Source organism: Desmodus rotundus, chromosome 5 (genome assembly GCF_022682495.2).
Source record: "Desmodus rotundus isolate HL8 chromosome 5, HLdesRot8A.1, whole genome shotgun sequence".
NCBI classification, from domain to species: Eukaryota; Metazoa; Chordata; class Mammalia; order Chiroptera; family Phyllostomidae; genus Desmodus; species Desmodus rotundus.
In genome coordinates, this window is record NC_071391.1 from 56,852,249 (window position 1) to 56,870,542 (window position 18,294).

Genomic DNA, 18,294 nt, shown 5'->3' on the forward strand with positions numbered 1-18,294 from the left:
AGTGACTTTCAAACATATAGAAATTACATTAAGAAAAAAAATCAAACCTTTATGCTTTTTAAAAGAATAACTTGCCCTTGCCAGTGTGGCTCAACTGGTTGGGCATTCTCCCACAGACTGGAAGGTCATGGGTTCAATTCCCAGTCAAGGCACATGCCTGGGTTACAGATTGGTTCCCAGTTGGGGCACAAGCAAAAGGTAACTGATGGGTGTTCGTTTCTCACATCGATGTTTCTCTCCCTCACGTCTTCTCTCTTTAAAATCAATAAGGATGTCCTTGGGTGAGGATTAAAAAAAGTAATGTTAACTTATTGAAACATTCAAATTTCATACCTTTTGATTACATCTTATACTTTTCAGAGGTAAGTAGAATGCAGGCCCAGCTGTCTGAGAGTTCATCGCTAGAATGTTTTTGTGAAACAAATATAGATCTTAAACTGTAACCATCTTCAGTTCTCTAGTGTTGAAAATAATAATTATTAATAATAACAAAATTAACATATATAGAATACATACTATGTGTCAGGCACTGATTGAGGCATATAGCATATATTGTCTTTAATTCTGAAAATGATCTTACAAGGTAGGTATCTATTATTATTATTATTTCACAAATGAGAAAAGTGAGACTTAAGCAGGTTCATATGGCTAATGAATAAAAGGAGATCGCACCAAATTCTAACTACAAAAATAATGCCCCTACTCCTTTACAACACTCCCTCCTTAAGTCATGAGTGGATAGTTAAGTGGGAAGAATGTTAACCACCACTGAGATGCCCGTGTAATACCAATACATGTGAATGTTTCACAACTGCTAAAAATCAGTGGCAGTAGAAAACCCAAGCAACTCTCCTTTTACAAATCACCAGAACTTCCGGTTTTGCAGGCAGTCTCTTGCACTCCCTTGCCACCTTTGTGTCCACCCCAAACTCAAACCACCACCTCAGTTACTCATGTTGGAGAAGAGAGAAATTCACCACCCTGAAAGTGTGTACAAGTTGAAACATGCCAGCTGTCTGCTCATCAGTCAGAATCATCAAAGAAAGAAGTGTTCACAAACATGAATCTACTAGAGAATAAAAGTTTATCCTCTAAAGTATGTTTTGTATTCTGAATGTTTTAAAATTTGCTATATTTTTAGTAGCCACAGTTAGAAGTCACAAATGTGATTCTTCTCCAAAAAAGTCTTTGAACATAATTTTAGTTTTTTGTGTGTTGACTTATGGCCCACATTTATGAACATCAGTTAAAATATTAAGTTGTTATGTACAAATGCCCGCCACTGAATTGCCTCATAGAGTTTAAGGGCTTGTGCTCACTTTCCATCCTTCTTTCTCCACCGTCAGCTGCCACATCCCATGGCTGCTAACCAGGCTTTCGTTATGTCTTCTATTGATATGCCAGGCTTTCGTAATGTCTTCTATTGAATTTCAATACTCTTACTCTAATTATCTGGATCTTCCAATAGATTAGGTAATAAGTAGCCATAATTATTAGAATTTATCTAAATAGGCTCCAAAATAAGATATCATGGATATGTCATGTTCAAACACATGTGCCAGAGAAATATTGAGAAGCCCACAGTGAGACAATAAAATGGATACTCTGAAATTAGTTGTGACCAAGAAATACCAATTTAGTCCATGTCAATATCATTTTTGCTTTTATTTCTAAACCATTCTCACTTTATACTATAGATTAAGGTTGCTGAACGCTACACAAGTAAAATGTTGATCGGTGACTGTAGCTGAAGCTCCTTCAAATCGGTGTCAGAACAAATGCTCGGTTCTTCCCGGGATTTTTCTGGATGCAGAGACAAAGCCCTTGCATCGAAAAGTCCATCAGTCCATCACAGTACAGCATTCTGTATTCTCAGTAATTTATAAACTATTAAATCCACATAATCTGTATTAGTATCCCTCTAAAAACCTGTGAGAAGTAATGCTGTAGCTTTTAGCTCTGTCACGGAACAATCCCCGAGAGAACAGTTCATATGCAATGCCTACAGCAAATGATGAAACCAAGAAGAGGTTTCATCACTAGGCTTTCCTTCTGATAGAGCCGAGCAACCCACCTGAAGAAAACCCAATATCAAAATCCCTTTAACTCTCAATGGAAAGACATAACTAAACTTCTAAATAGTCAAGTTCATGACTCTCTTTACATGGTGGTTATCTGCATGGCCTTCTTTTTCAAATAAATCAGGTAACATTGGAGATCCTGATAGTTCTGTGAAAGAAGACCTTCAAATGTGCTACTGTGCTACCAAGATGTTTCCCAACATTGCAATACATAGAGTCCAGACGGTACCTTCCATGACACGAGGCACAGCTACTGAAAAAGCAGTCTCTTCTAACTTAATTGTTTTCCACAGCAAACTCAAAAGCAATAGTTTGCTCATGAGAGATGGTAAACAATTTCAGAACCAGTATCAGACTGGTTACCCAAAGGACTCATCTGTCTGCCCTACATGCTGGTTATCTGATGCCCCCCCTCCCAAAATGCACTTCTCCGAGATTCAATTTTCTAATCTGCCAAACAAGGGAAAAGCTATCCTTTGGCAAATTCAGGTGTAGATTATGAGTAGGTAGATTGTGCTTTCAGGAATCCTAGAAAAGTTCTGCTTAGTGTTCTCAATAGAAGGCCAAGGCATGCTTTCAGGATTTTAAAGCCTCATTTGTTAAAAACTAATATCAAAACAAACAAATAAAAACCCCCCATTCGTGATAAAACCACCTGACAAACTAGGAATAGAAGGAAACTCCCGAAACCTGATAAAAGGCATCTATAAAAATACTCGGCTAACCTCATAGTTAATGATGAAACACTGAATACTTTCCCCTAAAAGTCACAAACAAAACAAGAATATCTACTCTTGCTAATTCTATACAATACTGTACTGAATATTCTAGACAAGGCAATTGGGCAAGAAAATGAAATAAAAGGCACCCAGATTAGAAAGGAAGAAATACAAGTCTCTTTTTGCAGATGGCATAATCTGGTATATAGAAAATCCTAAGGAATTTACTGAAAAGCTACTAGAACTAATAAATCCTGCAAGGTTGCAGGGTAAAAGGTCAACAACAATGACAACAAAAAAAACCTGATTGCATTTCCATACACTATCAATGGCAAATTCAAAACTGAAATTTAGAAAACAACCAAACTTATAACATCTTTAAAAATTTTACCATAAAATGCTTGGGAATAAATTTAACAAAAGAATTACAAAACTTGTATTCTAAAAATTAAAATATTGTTGGAAAAAAATAAAGAAGGACTAAATAAATGGAAAGATACCCATGGGATCAGAAGGTTTAAAATTGTTAAGATGGCAATATTCCTAAAACTGATATACAGATTCAATGTAATCTCTATCAAAATCCCAGCTGGCCTTTCTGTGGAAATCAATAAGCTAATTCTAAAATTCATTTAAAATACAAGGGACCAGAATAGCAAAAACGATCTTCCAAAGGAACATAGTTGACTATGCACATTTCTTGATTTCAAACTTATTACAAAGCTACAGTAATCAACACAGTGTGGTACTGACATAAGATAGCCATACAGATCAATGGAAATAGAACTGGAAGTCCGTAAATAAACTCTAACATTCTTAGATATGATACCAAAAGCACAAGTGAAAAAAAAATTAAGATAAATTGAACTTCAACAAAATTTAGTATTTTTGTGCTTCAAATAACACTATCAAAAAGTAAAAATACAATCCACAGAGTGGCACAAAAGATTTGAAAATTATATATATAATAAGGGATTAGTATCAAGAACGTATACAGAGCTATACAACTCAAAAATAAAAGAACCCTCCAAATTAAAAATAGGTAAAGAATGTGAATAGACATTTATTGTAGAAGATAAATAAATAGGCAATAAGTACATGGAAATATGCTCATCACTAATAATTATGGAATTGCAATAAAAACCACAAAGAGATACATCCCTTCATACCCACTAGGATGACTATAATAAAAAGATTAATAATAATAACAAATGTTGGTGATGTGGAGATGATTGGAACCCTCATTCCTTGCTGGTGGGAATGTAAAATAGCACAACTACTTTACAAAACTGTCTGGCAAATCCTCAAAAGTTAAACAGAGTTACCATAGAACCCAACAAGGCCACTCCTAGGTATCTATCCAAGAGAATCAATAACTTGCATGCAAATATTCATAGCAGCATATTCACAATTTTTAAAAAGGAAAAACAACCCAAGTGTCTATCAACTGATGGATAAACAAAATACTGTATATCCATACAATGAAGTAGTAGTTGGCAAGATGAAGTAATGATGAACAAATGCATGCTACAGTAACAAGGATGAACCTGGAAAAAATTAGGCCAAGTGAAAGGAGTCAGCCACAAAAGGCCGTACATTGTATAATTCCTTTATAGGAAATGTGTAAAATAAGCAAGTGCATTTTCTCATTTTAGTGATTTGCTTATTTTAGTGATGTGATAAGTGATTGTGACGGCTGAAGGAAGAGGGGATGGGGAGTTACTACTCCTCAGCATGTGGTTTCTTTTAAGGTCAGGAAAGTGCCCTAAATGTGACAGTAGTGATAGTGGCCCAACTCTGCGAACATACTGAAAATCATGGGCCTGTGCACTGCGAATGGGTGAATTACACAGCGTGTGAACTATATCTCAGTAAAGCTGTGAGCAAAAATAAAAAGAACACTGGGAGAATCAACAACAAAAACAAAACATCCCAAATACACACAGCAACAGTGTCATGAGGATTCACACTAATTCTGGGTTCCATCACATGTTTGGCTGCGTGGCAAGAAGAGAAGGTGGGAAGAGGGAGGTGAACACTGAGGCCCTTAAATCGGTCAATTTGGGTGAAGAGGGAATTCTAGTGAAAAATGAAAAGGTCCATAAAGAGGGTGCTGGGGACACAGACATAAACTTTGCTGACTTCAGTGTTACTGTGGGTCTCTTTTGCCCCCAGATGGCTAACTACCGTTCCTCCATTTAGCTTCTCAGATCTTGACAGCAACCCTAGAACCTACAGCCTTCCCTCTTTGCCCAGGGCATGCGAGGGGCATGTTTACATGTCTCTGGTCTGTCCTCTGTGTTGCATTTGTGTGTGCTAGGAATGCCACTTCATCTCTTCCATGAACTAATTAACCCCCTTACCCAATAGCTACTGTAGATTCCCTTTCTGAGCATGTTTCAAAGATCAGTGTAGCAAAATTATTTGACATGAGTAGTGTAGTTCCCAGGTCCTCCTTCAAATCCAAAGTACCTTAAATGCCAGAAGAGAGTAAAAGAAAAAGTAATGTACCTTGTATCAATCTACTCTTCCTCATTCTTTCCTTGATTTTAAAGCCTAAAACAAAATTGGAATCAGAGCCATTCCATGCAGCTCATATTTCTTAAAGTGTTTTGTGATTTTTCTGAGATAATTTCCCCTAAGGATTCTTTTCTAACCCCATGCTATCCCCATAAGCTCAGACGCCTCTAATCCCGGGGCAAATCAATTTAAGGTCTACAATTTTCCATAATTTTCCTAAAACTGTGATCATCTGATAATGTCCTGACTTTTCATTCTGTAACGGGACTGTTGACGGTATGAAAACCTTGCCCTAAAAAATAAAAATTGTATCTAGTCTTTGGAAAGATAATACTCATCAAAGCCACCCTGGGTGTAATTTCCCAGCAGCAGAGTTAGCCCAGGGGATGTTGTGTTCACAGAACTCTGGAAACTTCCAAAGACCAGATGCAACATTATTTATTTTATGACTGGTTTAGACGATTCTAAGTGCCATGTGCAGGTATTTATGTGAGCTGTATAGAAAATGAGGTCACACGATAACATGTAGAGGAAAAAGGTGGAGGAGGAGCTACCAAAAAAAACCAGAAAAGACATCCTTTAGGACTTTTATAGAACGGCTTATGCATGTTGTGTTAACTGGTTTCAATTACAGTGAATGATCCCGGCTGTGAGTAATGTTAGGCAGTCCAGGAGAACACGCTGAAACAATTAGCACTTTAAAAGAACATCTCTGCTTTCTTTGAGGAGCATCTCTTTTTATTGATTTTCCATAAAAAAGAAAAATTACTTTCATACTCTAGAAAGACATAGTAGGGAAATGTTAAAATGTTTTTTAAATTAGAAGGTGCATCCAGGCCCATTCCTCGAAAATGGCCCGATGTTACTCAGAATATAAACATCTCTTGTTAATATGACATTCCTATATCATCAGTTTCTGCCTGCCTGTCAGAGAGAAAACTCTTTCTTTTCAAGGGATTCAATATTTCTGCTTTCAAAGCTTTCAAGAGTTGTTGTATATGAACTCCCGGAACTTTTTCCTATCCCAGCCTGAACCTGTTTCTTAGGAAAGAGCCTTCCTAAATAAGTTGCCCTAAATTAACAAGTTATTGCCTATTTTTTTTGTGTGTTCTCTCTCACCAATTCATCATGCCCCATCCACTTTCTTCAGGAGTGACTCATGTTTTTTCTTTCTTCCCTCTTACCACTTAACCAAGAAATTGCTATGTCCAGAAACTATGTTAACATGAGCTATGGATTATCTCATGTAAAGCTCAAAATATCTGGTTGCATGCATAAACTCAGAGAGATTAAGTAAACTGTGCAAGTTCATACAGTTAGTAAGCGGCAGAGTTCATACAGTAAGGCAAATCTTACTTAATTCTAAAGCCTATATACTTAACTATTACCAAATTTTGCATCTTCTGTCTTCAAAATCCACCTTGAGACAACTTTACATTCTGCAAATTCATAACTTTTTGTAAAGACCATTATTAAGGCATATGTTACTCAGTATAACAATTGTTTACACGTATTATTTCCTTTATACCTGGAACAATCCAAGGTCAGTTACAACATATTGTATGTGCTCAGTAAATGTTTCTTGAATGAGTAAATGAGAGTTGATGTATTCAGAGTGCAATGTTCTATTTTGCCGATGCTTACATGATTTAAAAAAATATTTCACATATGTATTTATGGGTGAATGTTATTTAAAAATAGAGATATATAGATATAATAATATCTGTAATTAACTTCATAAGGGCAGGGATTTTATTTTCAACTTAACTTTTAGAAACACCTCTCATAGCATTATTTTTTTAATTTCCAGCAAATTAGGGATGTGCAAACATGCAGGGAAACAAAGCAATTATTCCAGAAAAATCATATGTATTTATAGCTCATATTTCTATTCAATAAAATCACACATTACAGCTATTTCTTAGTACTGCCCAGTAACTAAGGATTATGCTAAGGATCAAATCCATGTACAGGCCTTAGCCATACTGAGTGTTATAGAGACATGCCCTGAAATGCAGCAGCCAGACAAGCCTCCTGCAGCTGGTCAAGTCCAAGGGTCATTATTTCCAAGTGTCAGGAACTCTTAGCCTACTTCACTCCAGATTCAGAGACCTACCTGTCTTCCCTTAGTCCCAGAACCTGTGAGTCTCTTCTCATTCGTTTACAAGTGGCAGGGGTTCAGGATACCACTGTGTCCATATTCAAGATCATCCAAACAAATAAGGCACACAATCCTATTTAATTTAAAGTGTATAGATGAGGAGCAGAACATTCTAGTGCTTAAAGTAACCAATATGGAGAGATTGATAAGTAAATAACTATCATTATTCTCACTAGGGAAGATATTTTATTTATACCTATTCAGGAAGTACAGTTATGCCCATGTTTCTGCATAATGACTGAAGGTAAAATTTCTATTCAATTTTAACCCCAAACTATACATTATAGTTCTGGATAAGAGGAAATGTCTTTAAAAATACCTCTTGGTTTCATTATTATAGAGGTATAGAGTGTCACACACACACACACACACACACACACACACACACACACAAAGCCTCCAGGAGGAGAATGAGCAAATAGTAATAGAAGCCATTTTCAAGGCAATATTTAACTGGTGACAGGCATTTGCAAAGCAATTTGGAGAGACTTCTTAGGAAAACCAGCGATAAAAGCTCTGCACTTAAAATGAACCTGGGGCAAATGCACACACAAAGACCAAGGCTCTTTTGAAAAAGTAATAAAGCCCAATTATAAGGATACAATCATTCCAGAACATAACACCAAAGAACAAGAATAGGGCACTGGGGAAAGGAATGTAGGAAAGAATCAATTGAACTTGAATGCATAAGGATAACAAAGACTACCCATTTATTATGAATGTAAGTACGTATTCATTTATTTATAACCTGCTTCAGTCTATGGAGAATTTGAAACAGACAAGACAATTTCTTAAACACATGAGGCTAAGATATTCTCTATATCCTGAGAGGCAAAAAAATGGAAATTAATACTAGAACTACTTTATATATCATATCTACATTTTTGTTATACAGATATGCGTGTGCTAACTATGTAGTTACCTATATATATTTTTATTCTATCATGTGGATTAAGTCACTATCAAATAATTATTTTGTCATTTTTATGCACCCAAGCATTGTACATAATCAGATATTTAGAATAAATATACTATTATAAATGATCAGAATCCCAGTATTCTCAGCAATTCCTTCTGTCTAAGACAACTACCCACTACATTAGCTCTAGTGGGAGCTCCATACATGTTGCTGACTAAGGATAATAATTAAGATGTTTATATTTTCTCTTTGGTTTAAATAAATCCAAGAATATTAAACTCCCTTGGACAAACAAAATCTAGATAACTTGAGGGAATGAAAGTAACTTATTGATTATCAGCAGGTTATTGTGACCTTTTTACAAAGCCAAAGAGAGACTTGAGTACGCAAAACCTCAAAAGCGTAGAAATAGAGCAGCTCTAGGGACCTGAACAACTGAGGTTCACAGCACTTTTCCAGACTCGTCACTCACGTGATTCAGTACTGATGACTTCCAGTTTGGTGTTTCTCCAGTAAATTTTCAAATCCCCAGGAGAAAGAGTCCACCTGGGTCAGCTGAGATCAGCTGTCTGCCCCTGGGTCAGTCGGTTAAGGCCAGAGGCAGACTCGTAACATGGCCACTGGAAGCCTTCTGCCATGGGTCGGGGTGACTCGCAGACAAAGCAGAATCATTACGGGGTGGACAACTCCTTCAGAATGCATCTGCCCCACTTGGAGATGGAATTACTAGCAAGGAAATGGCAAAGGAAAATGATGAAATCAGCAGCTTCCAATTCCTTGGCAGAAGCAAGAACAGAACACCTAGTTTCTGATGCTCTCACCAGGCCACACAATGAGAATCAGACTCCAGTATTGGCATTTCTGACTAGTGACCTTTGAGAAGGGCCTTAAATGTACTCATCTATTTATTTAGTCCTTAATGTTCTACAAAAGAAAACCTTACCTGGGATTCCCAGATCCTAAAGTGTCCAACTCCAAAGTAATAGTGAAAAATTCTTTTTCATAAGTCAAGACAAAATTCTACCAAGCTTGCAGTAAGACTGGACAAAGTAACTAAAATGCCAAATTTCTTTTATTTGGAGCCAAAATATTCACTGCAGCTACTAACCAGAAATTCTTATTGGTGTCGCACATGGATGTTTTATTAAATGGTAACACTATCTTATTTATCTTTATAGCCTCAGCAATTAGCATAGTGCCTTACACAGCTAAACTGAATTACTAAATTTATCAATTAGTAGTTTGCAAACAAAATTCCTCAAAACACATATTCAATGGTACACTGTGAGGAAAAAAGTACAAAAGGACCCTTGAAGGAGAGAAACAGAAACCACCCAACTAAAAATGTAAAATAGTATATGCGTAATTATTCCTCCTCACCAAGAAATGTGATAATTTACTGAAATTTAGTAAAAAGGAAATAGGCAGATTGAAGATTCACTCATTGAACCATCACTGACAGAGCTCCTATCATGTACTGGGGGTTTACCTAGAGGTAGGTATACGGGGACCCTGAAGAGCACATGGTCTCCTGGGAGAAACAGACATAGAAATCAGTAATTGTGACATAATACCAGAAAACAGTAAACAGAGTGATTGATGAAAAACAGAATGATTAACACACATCCTTTCTCTGGCATCAGCAGACTCTCTAAGCAGGCACTGCCCTCTGACCATCTGCTCACAAAAATGGGACATTTTTGCTGTGCGAGTCTCCAGCAAGTCTGGGCTGCCTCAACGCTGCAGGAATGCCTCCAAATTCAGCCTCATCATCTCTCCTTCACCAAAGGTAATCCCACCTTTGCTTCCTTCCCAAGATAAACAAAAACATCCCTTTCACACAATCTGAGTGAAAAGTAGGCTTCCCCAGGCCTGCTGTCCTCTGACACAGAAGCTGCTCTACACTAGTCCATCTGCACCCTTCATCAGCTTGTACCTCAAGAATAGATGAGGGTACTTACAAAGCTGCACACCACACTGCCTGCAAGGTGAGTCAAATGAGGAGAATGCCCAAAGAGTATCCAACTCTTTGTCCCATCACACAAGAATTATTTTACGACAGGCAAACTGTCAGTTACAGTACACACAGTTCCCAGAGGAACGAACCATTGTCATTTCTAAAAAGGCACTTTATGTATAAGAGAATATCATGCAATTCTTACTTTCAAATCATACTTTCTTCACTTAGGAGCACAGAGTAGTAGAATGAGGTCACAAAAGAGGAGTTAGGGGGTCTGGGATCTATTCCCAGCTTTACAATGGACTCACTATTCTTACTTCCTTTGCATTTAAATCTTCCACTTGTAACACAGAAATAATGACCCAAAACCTATTTGTTTCTAAGGCACTTGAAAATTCTTTGATGGAAGATTTTACACAAAGCAGAGACCGTTATTATACCAGAAAGACTTGAGAATTGTAAATCCGCATACTCGTCTCTATTAAACAGTCAACACAACAATGACAAAAGCATCCTTATCCTAAGGCACCTAAAATCAAGTATTACTGAATACGCAGCTATTTAGAAAAATAGATGTGCAAATATAGCCATTTTAATGACTATCCACATCTAAATCATCGATAACCCATTTAGATAAATCCTTTGCAAGTTACCCCAACTCCCCTGCAAAATGCATAGACTCCCTAATCAATGGTATTTCTTTCTTACAATGCAGAAATTTCTAAAAAGACATTCTTTATCCTTTCAAAAGGTTTGCTCTACTCTCGAATTTCAGAGAGTGTTTCAGCCCATTCCACTAAGGCGGTTTCAAAATGTAGAAACAATTCCCCTTCAATCTGGCCGACCTTGGAATAATCAAACAACCAAACTTACAGCACAGTGGTGAACAGGCATCCAAGCAGGGGCTTCCACTGAACAGTTCTGGGCTGGGCATTTGCCTTGGTTTTGCTGCAAATAAGGAAAAAGAACTTATGTTCTATGTATTACATGCTACGATAAACTGGCATGTACATTGCCAATGTGTTTATTATTATTTTTACAAGTATAGGAGAAGACTTTGAGTATCTTTTTTGGTGCAGTGCTGCAGAAAACTAGGCGCATGATTTCTATTCTCATCAAGGCATAAGAAATTATCCTTTGTCTTTTGTATTACTCCAAGGACTAGGGTTTTAACACCTGATGTCCTCAGCAGCTGGCCCTTCAGGTCTCTCTATAGGAACCATTTGAGAACCCTCCAAACTCAAGGCAGAACTGGTCTCCACTCCCCCAGGCTCCTAGACAACACGATACATGCTATACCCCTATTAGTACTTCCATCCGTTCCTAAGTCAAGGTACAGAAAGGTTTGTTTACTAGTCTGTGAGCTAATGGTGATGCTTTTCTCTAGGGCATTTCACAGATCCCTAGAAGGTTGTAGAAGATAGATACTAGAGGCCTTTCCTGTGGCACCAAAAACTGAGGTGCAAAGAAATGAAACAAGGAGCACAGAGGTTTGACATTCTAAGCTATTGGTCAGGCACTTCTTTTTACATAAGAATTTTGTCTCTAGCTAACCCATTCTTTTGTTGTAACTCCTACAAATTCATTTCTAATTGGCCCTTTAGAAAGCATAAAATACTTCCTTTTAACCAGCAATACCGCTCCCTCCCTGTAATGGCAAGAACTTATTAGTGCTAAAAGGGGAGAAGGTGATTGTAATAAAACATCTTTTTTACCTTATTTTGTTATACACTCAATTATAAATAGACATACTAGTAGTGGTGTTAATACTAATCATAAAAACCACAGCTGTGATTTACTGAGGTACCAAATATGCTAGAGGTTGTTCTGGACCCATTATGTTATCTCTCGTTGCTGCAACAAACACAGTTACAAGTGTTGTTGTGCCCATTCTGCAGGAAAGAAAACTGAGGCTCAGAGAGGGTAAACAGCTTGCCTAAAAGTTACTGTACAAGGAAGGAGCATAGCTGGGACTGTAGCCAGAACTGCTGCCCCTGCTGCCCATGCATACTCCTTCTGTGAGAAGCTGCCTCTGGGATTTTTCCTTTCCTGTCTGTTTAATGGGGCTTAAGACATATAATCAGCTGCTATGATTCCATAATATCAATGAGCCTAACATTTCTAACTTAAGTGGAATAAAATATTGAATTCAGTACTTGTGCTAAGAATTCTTTTTTTGTGATTTGTAAGCTTTTTCCAGTTATCCTTATTTAGGTGCTCTATTATTAAGGCATCACTAAACTCTGAACTGCTGTTTGAATAACTATTGATAAAGTTACCATAAGAATATACTTAGATCATCAGTCTCTAAGCTCAGTTTTCTTTCCTTCTTTTTTTATTGTTGTTCAAGTACAGTTGTCTCCATTTTCTCCCACCACGCCCATCCACCCCTCCTACCCCCACCTCCCACCCTCGAACCTACCCCCTTTGGCTTTGTCCATGAGTCCTTTATACATGTTCCTTGATGGTTCTTCCCCTATTATCCCCTATTATCCCCTCCCCCCTCCTCTCTGGTTACTGTCAGTTTGTGCTTTATTTCAATGTCTCTGGTTGTATTTTGCTTGCTTGTTGGTTTTGTTGATTAGTTTCCACTTATAGGTGAGATCATATATCTGTCTTTCACTGCCTGATTCCTTGTTTAAATCAATGGCATGCACTTCCAATAGGGTACACAAGGCGCACCGGGCTGGTATCAGATGACCAGTTTCAAGCGAAGTCCAACCCTGTGCTTGCTGCCATGAAATACTCTGCGTCTTGGTAATCACATATGTACAATAGCGTACGCTGCCTAATCCGCAGAAATGTTAGCTGGTAATAGATACAGATTCACCTCAGTTCACTATCACAATTTTCAAGGACGATCCCAAAGAGAACACACAAAAGTAACTGGACAATTTTATTTTCTTGTTCTGACACTTAAGCCCTATAAATATAATTTATCTGTGCGTGAATTTTTAATTAGCAAATTTCTATTTGTTATTGTTTCTAATTATGAGAATTCATACCAAACAATGTTAATAGTAAAGACTGTCTCTTTTGTAATAACGTAACTGTTATTTTTGGTAGTAGGAATACAAGCTTGTTTTATATCTACATAGTGGATATCTTTATGGAGCACATGTAAAGAGGCAAAATTCAATAAATAAGTGAACTGTGCTTCGGCGGAGAATATAAGTGCTCACGAAATGTCCCGGGGCCATAAATAAGGAGTGTTTAGACTTCTATGAACACACAGCAGGGAGTAAAGGAAGATGAAAATCTGTGCGAGCCTCTCTCTCGTTCACTGTTAACCTGAGTTTTGGACACGAAGGCCCTCCCAGTGGTGTGTTGAGCAAGCAGATTAACAATAGGATTACACAGGGGCAGCAGACACATGAAAGGCCTTCTGAAGATGGACGCCATGTGAACGTGACATTTTTTAATCTGTAGTGTGTGACCAGAAGAAAAATAAGAGTGAATAGAAGATAGGGTCTTAGATTTCAGTAGAGTGTTCCCATTAACCTATTCGTGAAATTTTGGGAAAGTTAATTTAACCCTGCAGACCTCACTTTTCTCATATGTAAAATGAAATGGTTTTATTAGATCCATGATTCATTGTAGGGAGAGGAGGTACCAAATACACCCATAGATCTTTTCCAAACTTCATTTCCTCCCAAGAATTTCATATGTTTCCTCCTCCAAAGAGGTGCACCCTCAGTTGAGGACACTCCAGTCTACCTTTCAGCTAATTCTTAAGACAAAACTCAAGAGAATTCCCGTAAGTGCCAACCCAGCTATCCAACAAGAATGTAAGACAGACGTGGGTGACAGATTCCCTATAGACAGAGCTTTCCCTTGCTCGTCTCTCATCCATCTACCCTTGATATTTTTTACCTGTAGATTGTTGATCCAGAACCTGATTAGGATGCAGGGATCTGCAATGCTAACTCTGAAAACCATGTTCCCAAAACTGTCATTGGGATTTGGTCCATTAAAAACTTATTGTTCTGTGTAATCAGGTTGATTTCTCCAACGTCTCTCATTTTCCTTGGTTGTAATTTTATGATTTTAACATTTTGACATATTTCATTCCATAATATCCTAAGTAAATGAGCTGTCTCAGCTCATTTATGCTGGACAATTATACCACAGATTAATTATATACAGACACACATGTAACTATGAAGAATTTGAAGAGTGACAAACACTTGACAAAGAAAACTCTAAAGCAGGGGTGTCAAACTCATTTTCACCAGGGGCCACATCAGCCTCGTGGTTGCCTTCAAAGGGCCGAATGTAATTTAGGACTGTATAAATGTAACTGCTCCTTAACAGTTAAGGGAGAGCTTGGCGCTGCTGCCTGGTAGAAACAAGGTGCTGGGCCGGATAAAACAAGCTGAAGGGCCGGATTTGGCCCACAGGCCTTGTGTTTGCCACCTGTGGTCTAAAGGTTTTCTTCTCAACCCATGACCAGAAAAAATGGGATTTTTTGTTTTTCTTTATCAGGGTCTCATATCTGTTAGAGTGCTTTAGCGTTTACAAAGTACCTATGTAGACATTTAGTCATTGATCCTGAGAATAAATTTGTATATGACAGGGTAAGAATTGATTCATCCAAATAAAATTTTCACTCAAATGTTTCATTCAAAATAGCATGTTTTTCTACGAGAGAAAGTTGGGAGGTTTTGTTGTTCTGTTCACAGTAAAATGATTCTCAGAATCATAGGGTTTTTTTCTGGGTTGCTAGGTGTTGCATTATAGTGCTGTACACATATTCATTCATTTATTTGTGCTTCATTCATTCGTCAAACATGTATTACACAGAGGCCACCATGCTAGGCATATATAGATAGAGATACAAAATTTAGAGATGTAAAGATTTAAATAATAATCCTTTCAAAGAGCTCCCAAACTTTTAGGAGATATATTACAACATGTCACATTTAAAACAGGGTTAAATACTAGAACCATTCATTCATTCATTCAGTTGGTCAACATTCTCTGAGAAATTAGCATACACCAGCTATTACAGCAGGAATAAAGATATATCAAGATTCAATCTCTGTCCAAAATTTTTTTAGTCTAAGGAAAAAACTAGTAAACATGCAATTATAAAGCAATGTTACTGATATATAAATAAAATGATATGAGGAGATTAAAAAAGATCCATCTCACCTCTTTTGGGGGACAGGAGTAAGGAATGAGAAAGGTCATGGAAAATTGTGCTGAGGAATAGAGGCCAAAGGAGGAATGTTGAACTCCGACTGGCTAAGTCAGGAAGGGCTTTACAGAGGAGACGCTCCCATTTTCTAGCAAAGCTTTTAGGAGAGGAAAGGATGATTAGGGGGCCTTCTGGGGATAGTGCTGAATCACAGTATTCTTGGACTTGGTTAGGAAACCCCTCAATTCTGGGCCTCGGAATTGAGGGGGGAAATGGTTCTATGCTACACAAAAAGCTGACTTCAGCCTTTCCCCTCTTTCATGTGTATTTCACGGTGCATGGACAGGAACAAGTGCAGGGTATGGGGAAAAGGAATCCTACCGGGGCATGGTCCTGGAGGAATCCTGACTTGATCCCACAAAAAACACAAGGGGCTCTTCTGAGTTCAGTCTTTGGAAAAGCACTTATGTTGCCTTTCTCATCTTTCTGAAACTCTCAGGTATTTGACAGATGAAGAAACAAAGGTTCAAAAGGTTAAAACTTGATGCCCAAGATGCAAAAATAAGTGGGTTTTGCTTGGCAGAACTAAATTGTCATACAATAATGTGTGTGCAAATAGACTGTGAACTGTAAAGTACTTTGTAAATGTAATGAATAATTATATTTAAAATATCAATTATTATAAATATTAACATACTATTTGACTTAACTCATCATCAAAATTATTAGAAAATATATTTTCTGACTAGTCCAAAATATGTTCCAGTATATTGAGTTAAGGGAATTTTCAAAAAAATTTGAAAAAAACAACTCCTAGGATGCCTTGTATAGGTAAGATATATAATGTGTATATACATAGACATATAATATGTGTATATGTACACATACATACATGTTTGTGTATACATGTGTATAAGTAATTTTATTTGGGCAAATGAAGGTTTTCTTCTAATTACTTTCCTTAATTGCCATAAAGAGGTGTAATTTCAGAGTACATTGTTAAAGAGAAGGAGGAAACCAAATTTTGTCTGTTGCAAAAGTACAATAGACATAGAAATATATGCCAAGATGATACACTGGAAGTCCCGTCTAAGACATGAAGTTATGATAAAAATAAAATTCCAAAGGAGGTACTATAATCTTCCAAGTAAATTACCAAGAAGCACTTTCAGGTCTCTGAACCCTTGTCTATAATGAGGGTATAGAAGAGCTGGGTAGGTGCAGAGTTACAAAGGGAAGAGGGGTTTGGGAGAGGGGATTAGGGAGGGTCTCGCTTTTCACCTAAGAGTAGTGAAAGAGGCTTCAATAGGTGTGCACCTAGAGCTTGATGGAATTGCCTTGGATTTAGGAAGCCAGTATACTGGGTCTGACTCCCACCCGAAAGATGTAATGAGTGAGATAACATGAAAAATGGGTTATCATCAGTTATGAGGGAAGAGGTGGCTTGGTGTGAGCCAGCCTGCCCTTTCGGAGTCTGCAAGGCAAAAGCACCATCCTGAAGCCATATTATGCCTACAAGGACCCTCTGTGTAGCATGGACTGCTATAAAACCTGGGGCCAAAGAAATACATTGTCATATTGTAGGAGATTGAATCACAGAGGCCTGGAAATGGAAATTCCCTAAGAAAGTGCCCATGGGAGAAACAGTCTGGAGCCAGACTCCCTGGGTGAAATCCCACATCCATCATTTATTTATGACCTAGGTGACCCTAGGCAAATTGCTTAACCTCTCTTGATCTCAGTTATGAAGATGAAAGCAATTATTACAAATAAAGCACATGGAACTATTTCCATACATAATCAGTATTATGTGTCGGCTATTTTATTTGTTTCATTATTATTTTTTTTATTATATGTTAGCCTCAGAGAGCAAAAAATATTACACTCCCAGTCTAATAAGAACTTTCTGCTCTCCATTCTGTATTTCTGTCTCACACTTCAGTAACCAACTAGCAAACGGGAAAGAAGAAAAGAGAAGCCTGCAGCATTCTCTTCCCCCAAAGCAGATGTCCTATCTGAATATCACATAGTAGGGAAGAGAGAGTCTTTAATCTGGAAAAGTATTCAGAGTTTTAATTAATATTTGATACAATGTTTTCAATTTTGTATTGATGTGGGAAAGACAGAGAGAAACAGATTTGTTGTCCCACTCATTTGTTGATTGGTTGATTCATTGTGTGTGCCCTGACTGGGGATCGAACTCGCAACCTTGGTGTATCAAGATGACACTAACCAGTTGAACTACCCAGCCAGGGCCCGTACCAAACAATTTTAATTTCTGCTTTGAGACTGTATTTATGATTTTAAGTGATTGTAGGACTTTTAACTCTTTGCAAATGACTGGAAATTCATGGGAAGCCATGGGACTGCTCCAGTTTCTAACACAGAGAACAGGATAGAGATTACTGACACTAGGAAGCTTTAAACAAACGGTGGGGAGGCCCAAATAAAGTGGCTTCTAGTATGACATCCTATGAGTCCTGCCTTTTCAATGTATCAGTTACAGATGCAAAATGTACTCATGACTAATGTTAACCTTTTTCATTCAATTTTGGGTATAATTCTTCATAATTCCTTAATAGCCAATTTCCTCCCTTTTTGGATTTATCTTTCTACTTGCTTCCTTACATTTTCTCAGATTTCAAAGATGTTTAAAATAAGTTGGTCCAATTTGTTTCTAAGGAAATCCGTACTGAGACTGAAGCCATGCTGGGGAGAGATGCGTTTGCCTTCTCTGTCAATGGAGAAAATGTTGCTGACCCATTCTCCCCGGGATGCTGAGAATGAGTTTTCC

General features: G+C 37.6%; 1 protein-coding gene across 2 annotated transcripts in view; it reads right to left on the reverse strand.

Annotated features, from left to right (window-relative positions):
* Positions 1–18,294, reverse strand: part of LOC123477915 (disks large 1 tumor suppressor protein-like) — a 597,612-nt gene that overhangs the window by 212,149 nt on the left and 367,169 nt on the right. The window contains exons 5-6 of one of the 2 annotated variants that reach the window (XM_045182013.2): positions 11,234–11,308; positions 9,007–9,126 (exon numbers count right to left, since the gene is read on the reverse strand). In XM_045182013.2, coding sequence (XP_045037948.2) covers positions 9,124–9,126; positions 11,234–11,308 — 78 coding nt within the window. In that variant the 3' untranslated portion in view covers positions 9,007–9,123. Of the gene's footprint in view, positions 1–9,006; positions 9,127–11,233; positions 11,309–18,294 lie in introns of those variants that run through there. The other variant, XM_053925692.1, reaches the window with a different exon arrangement.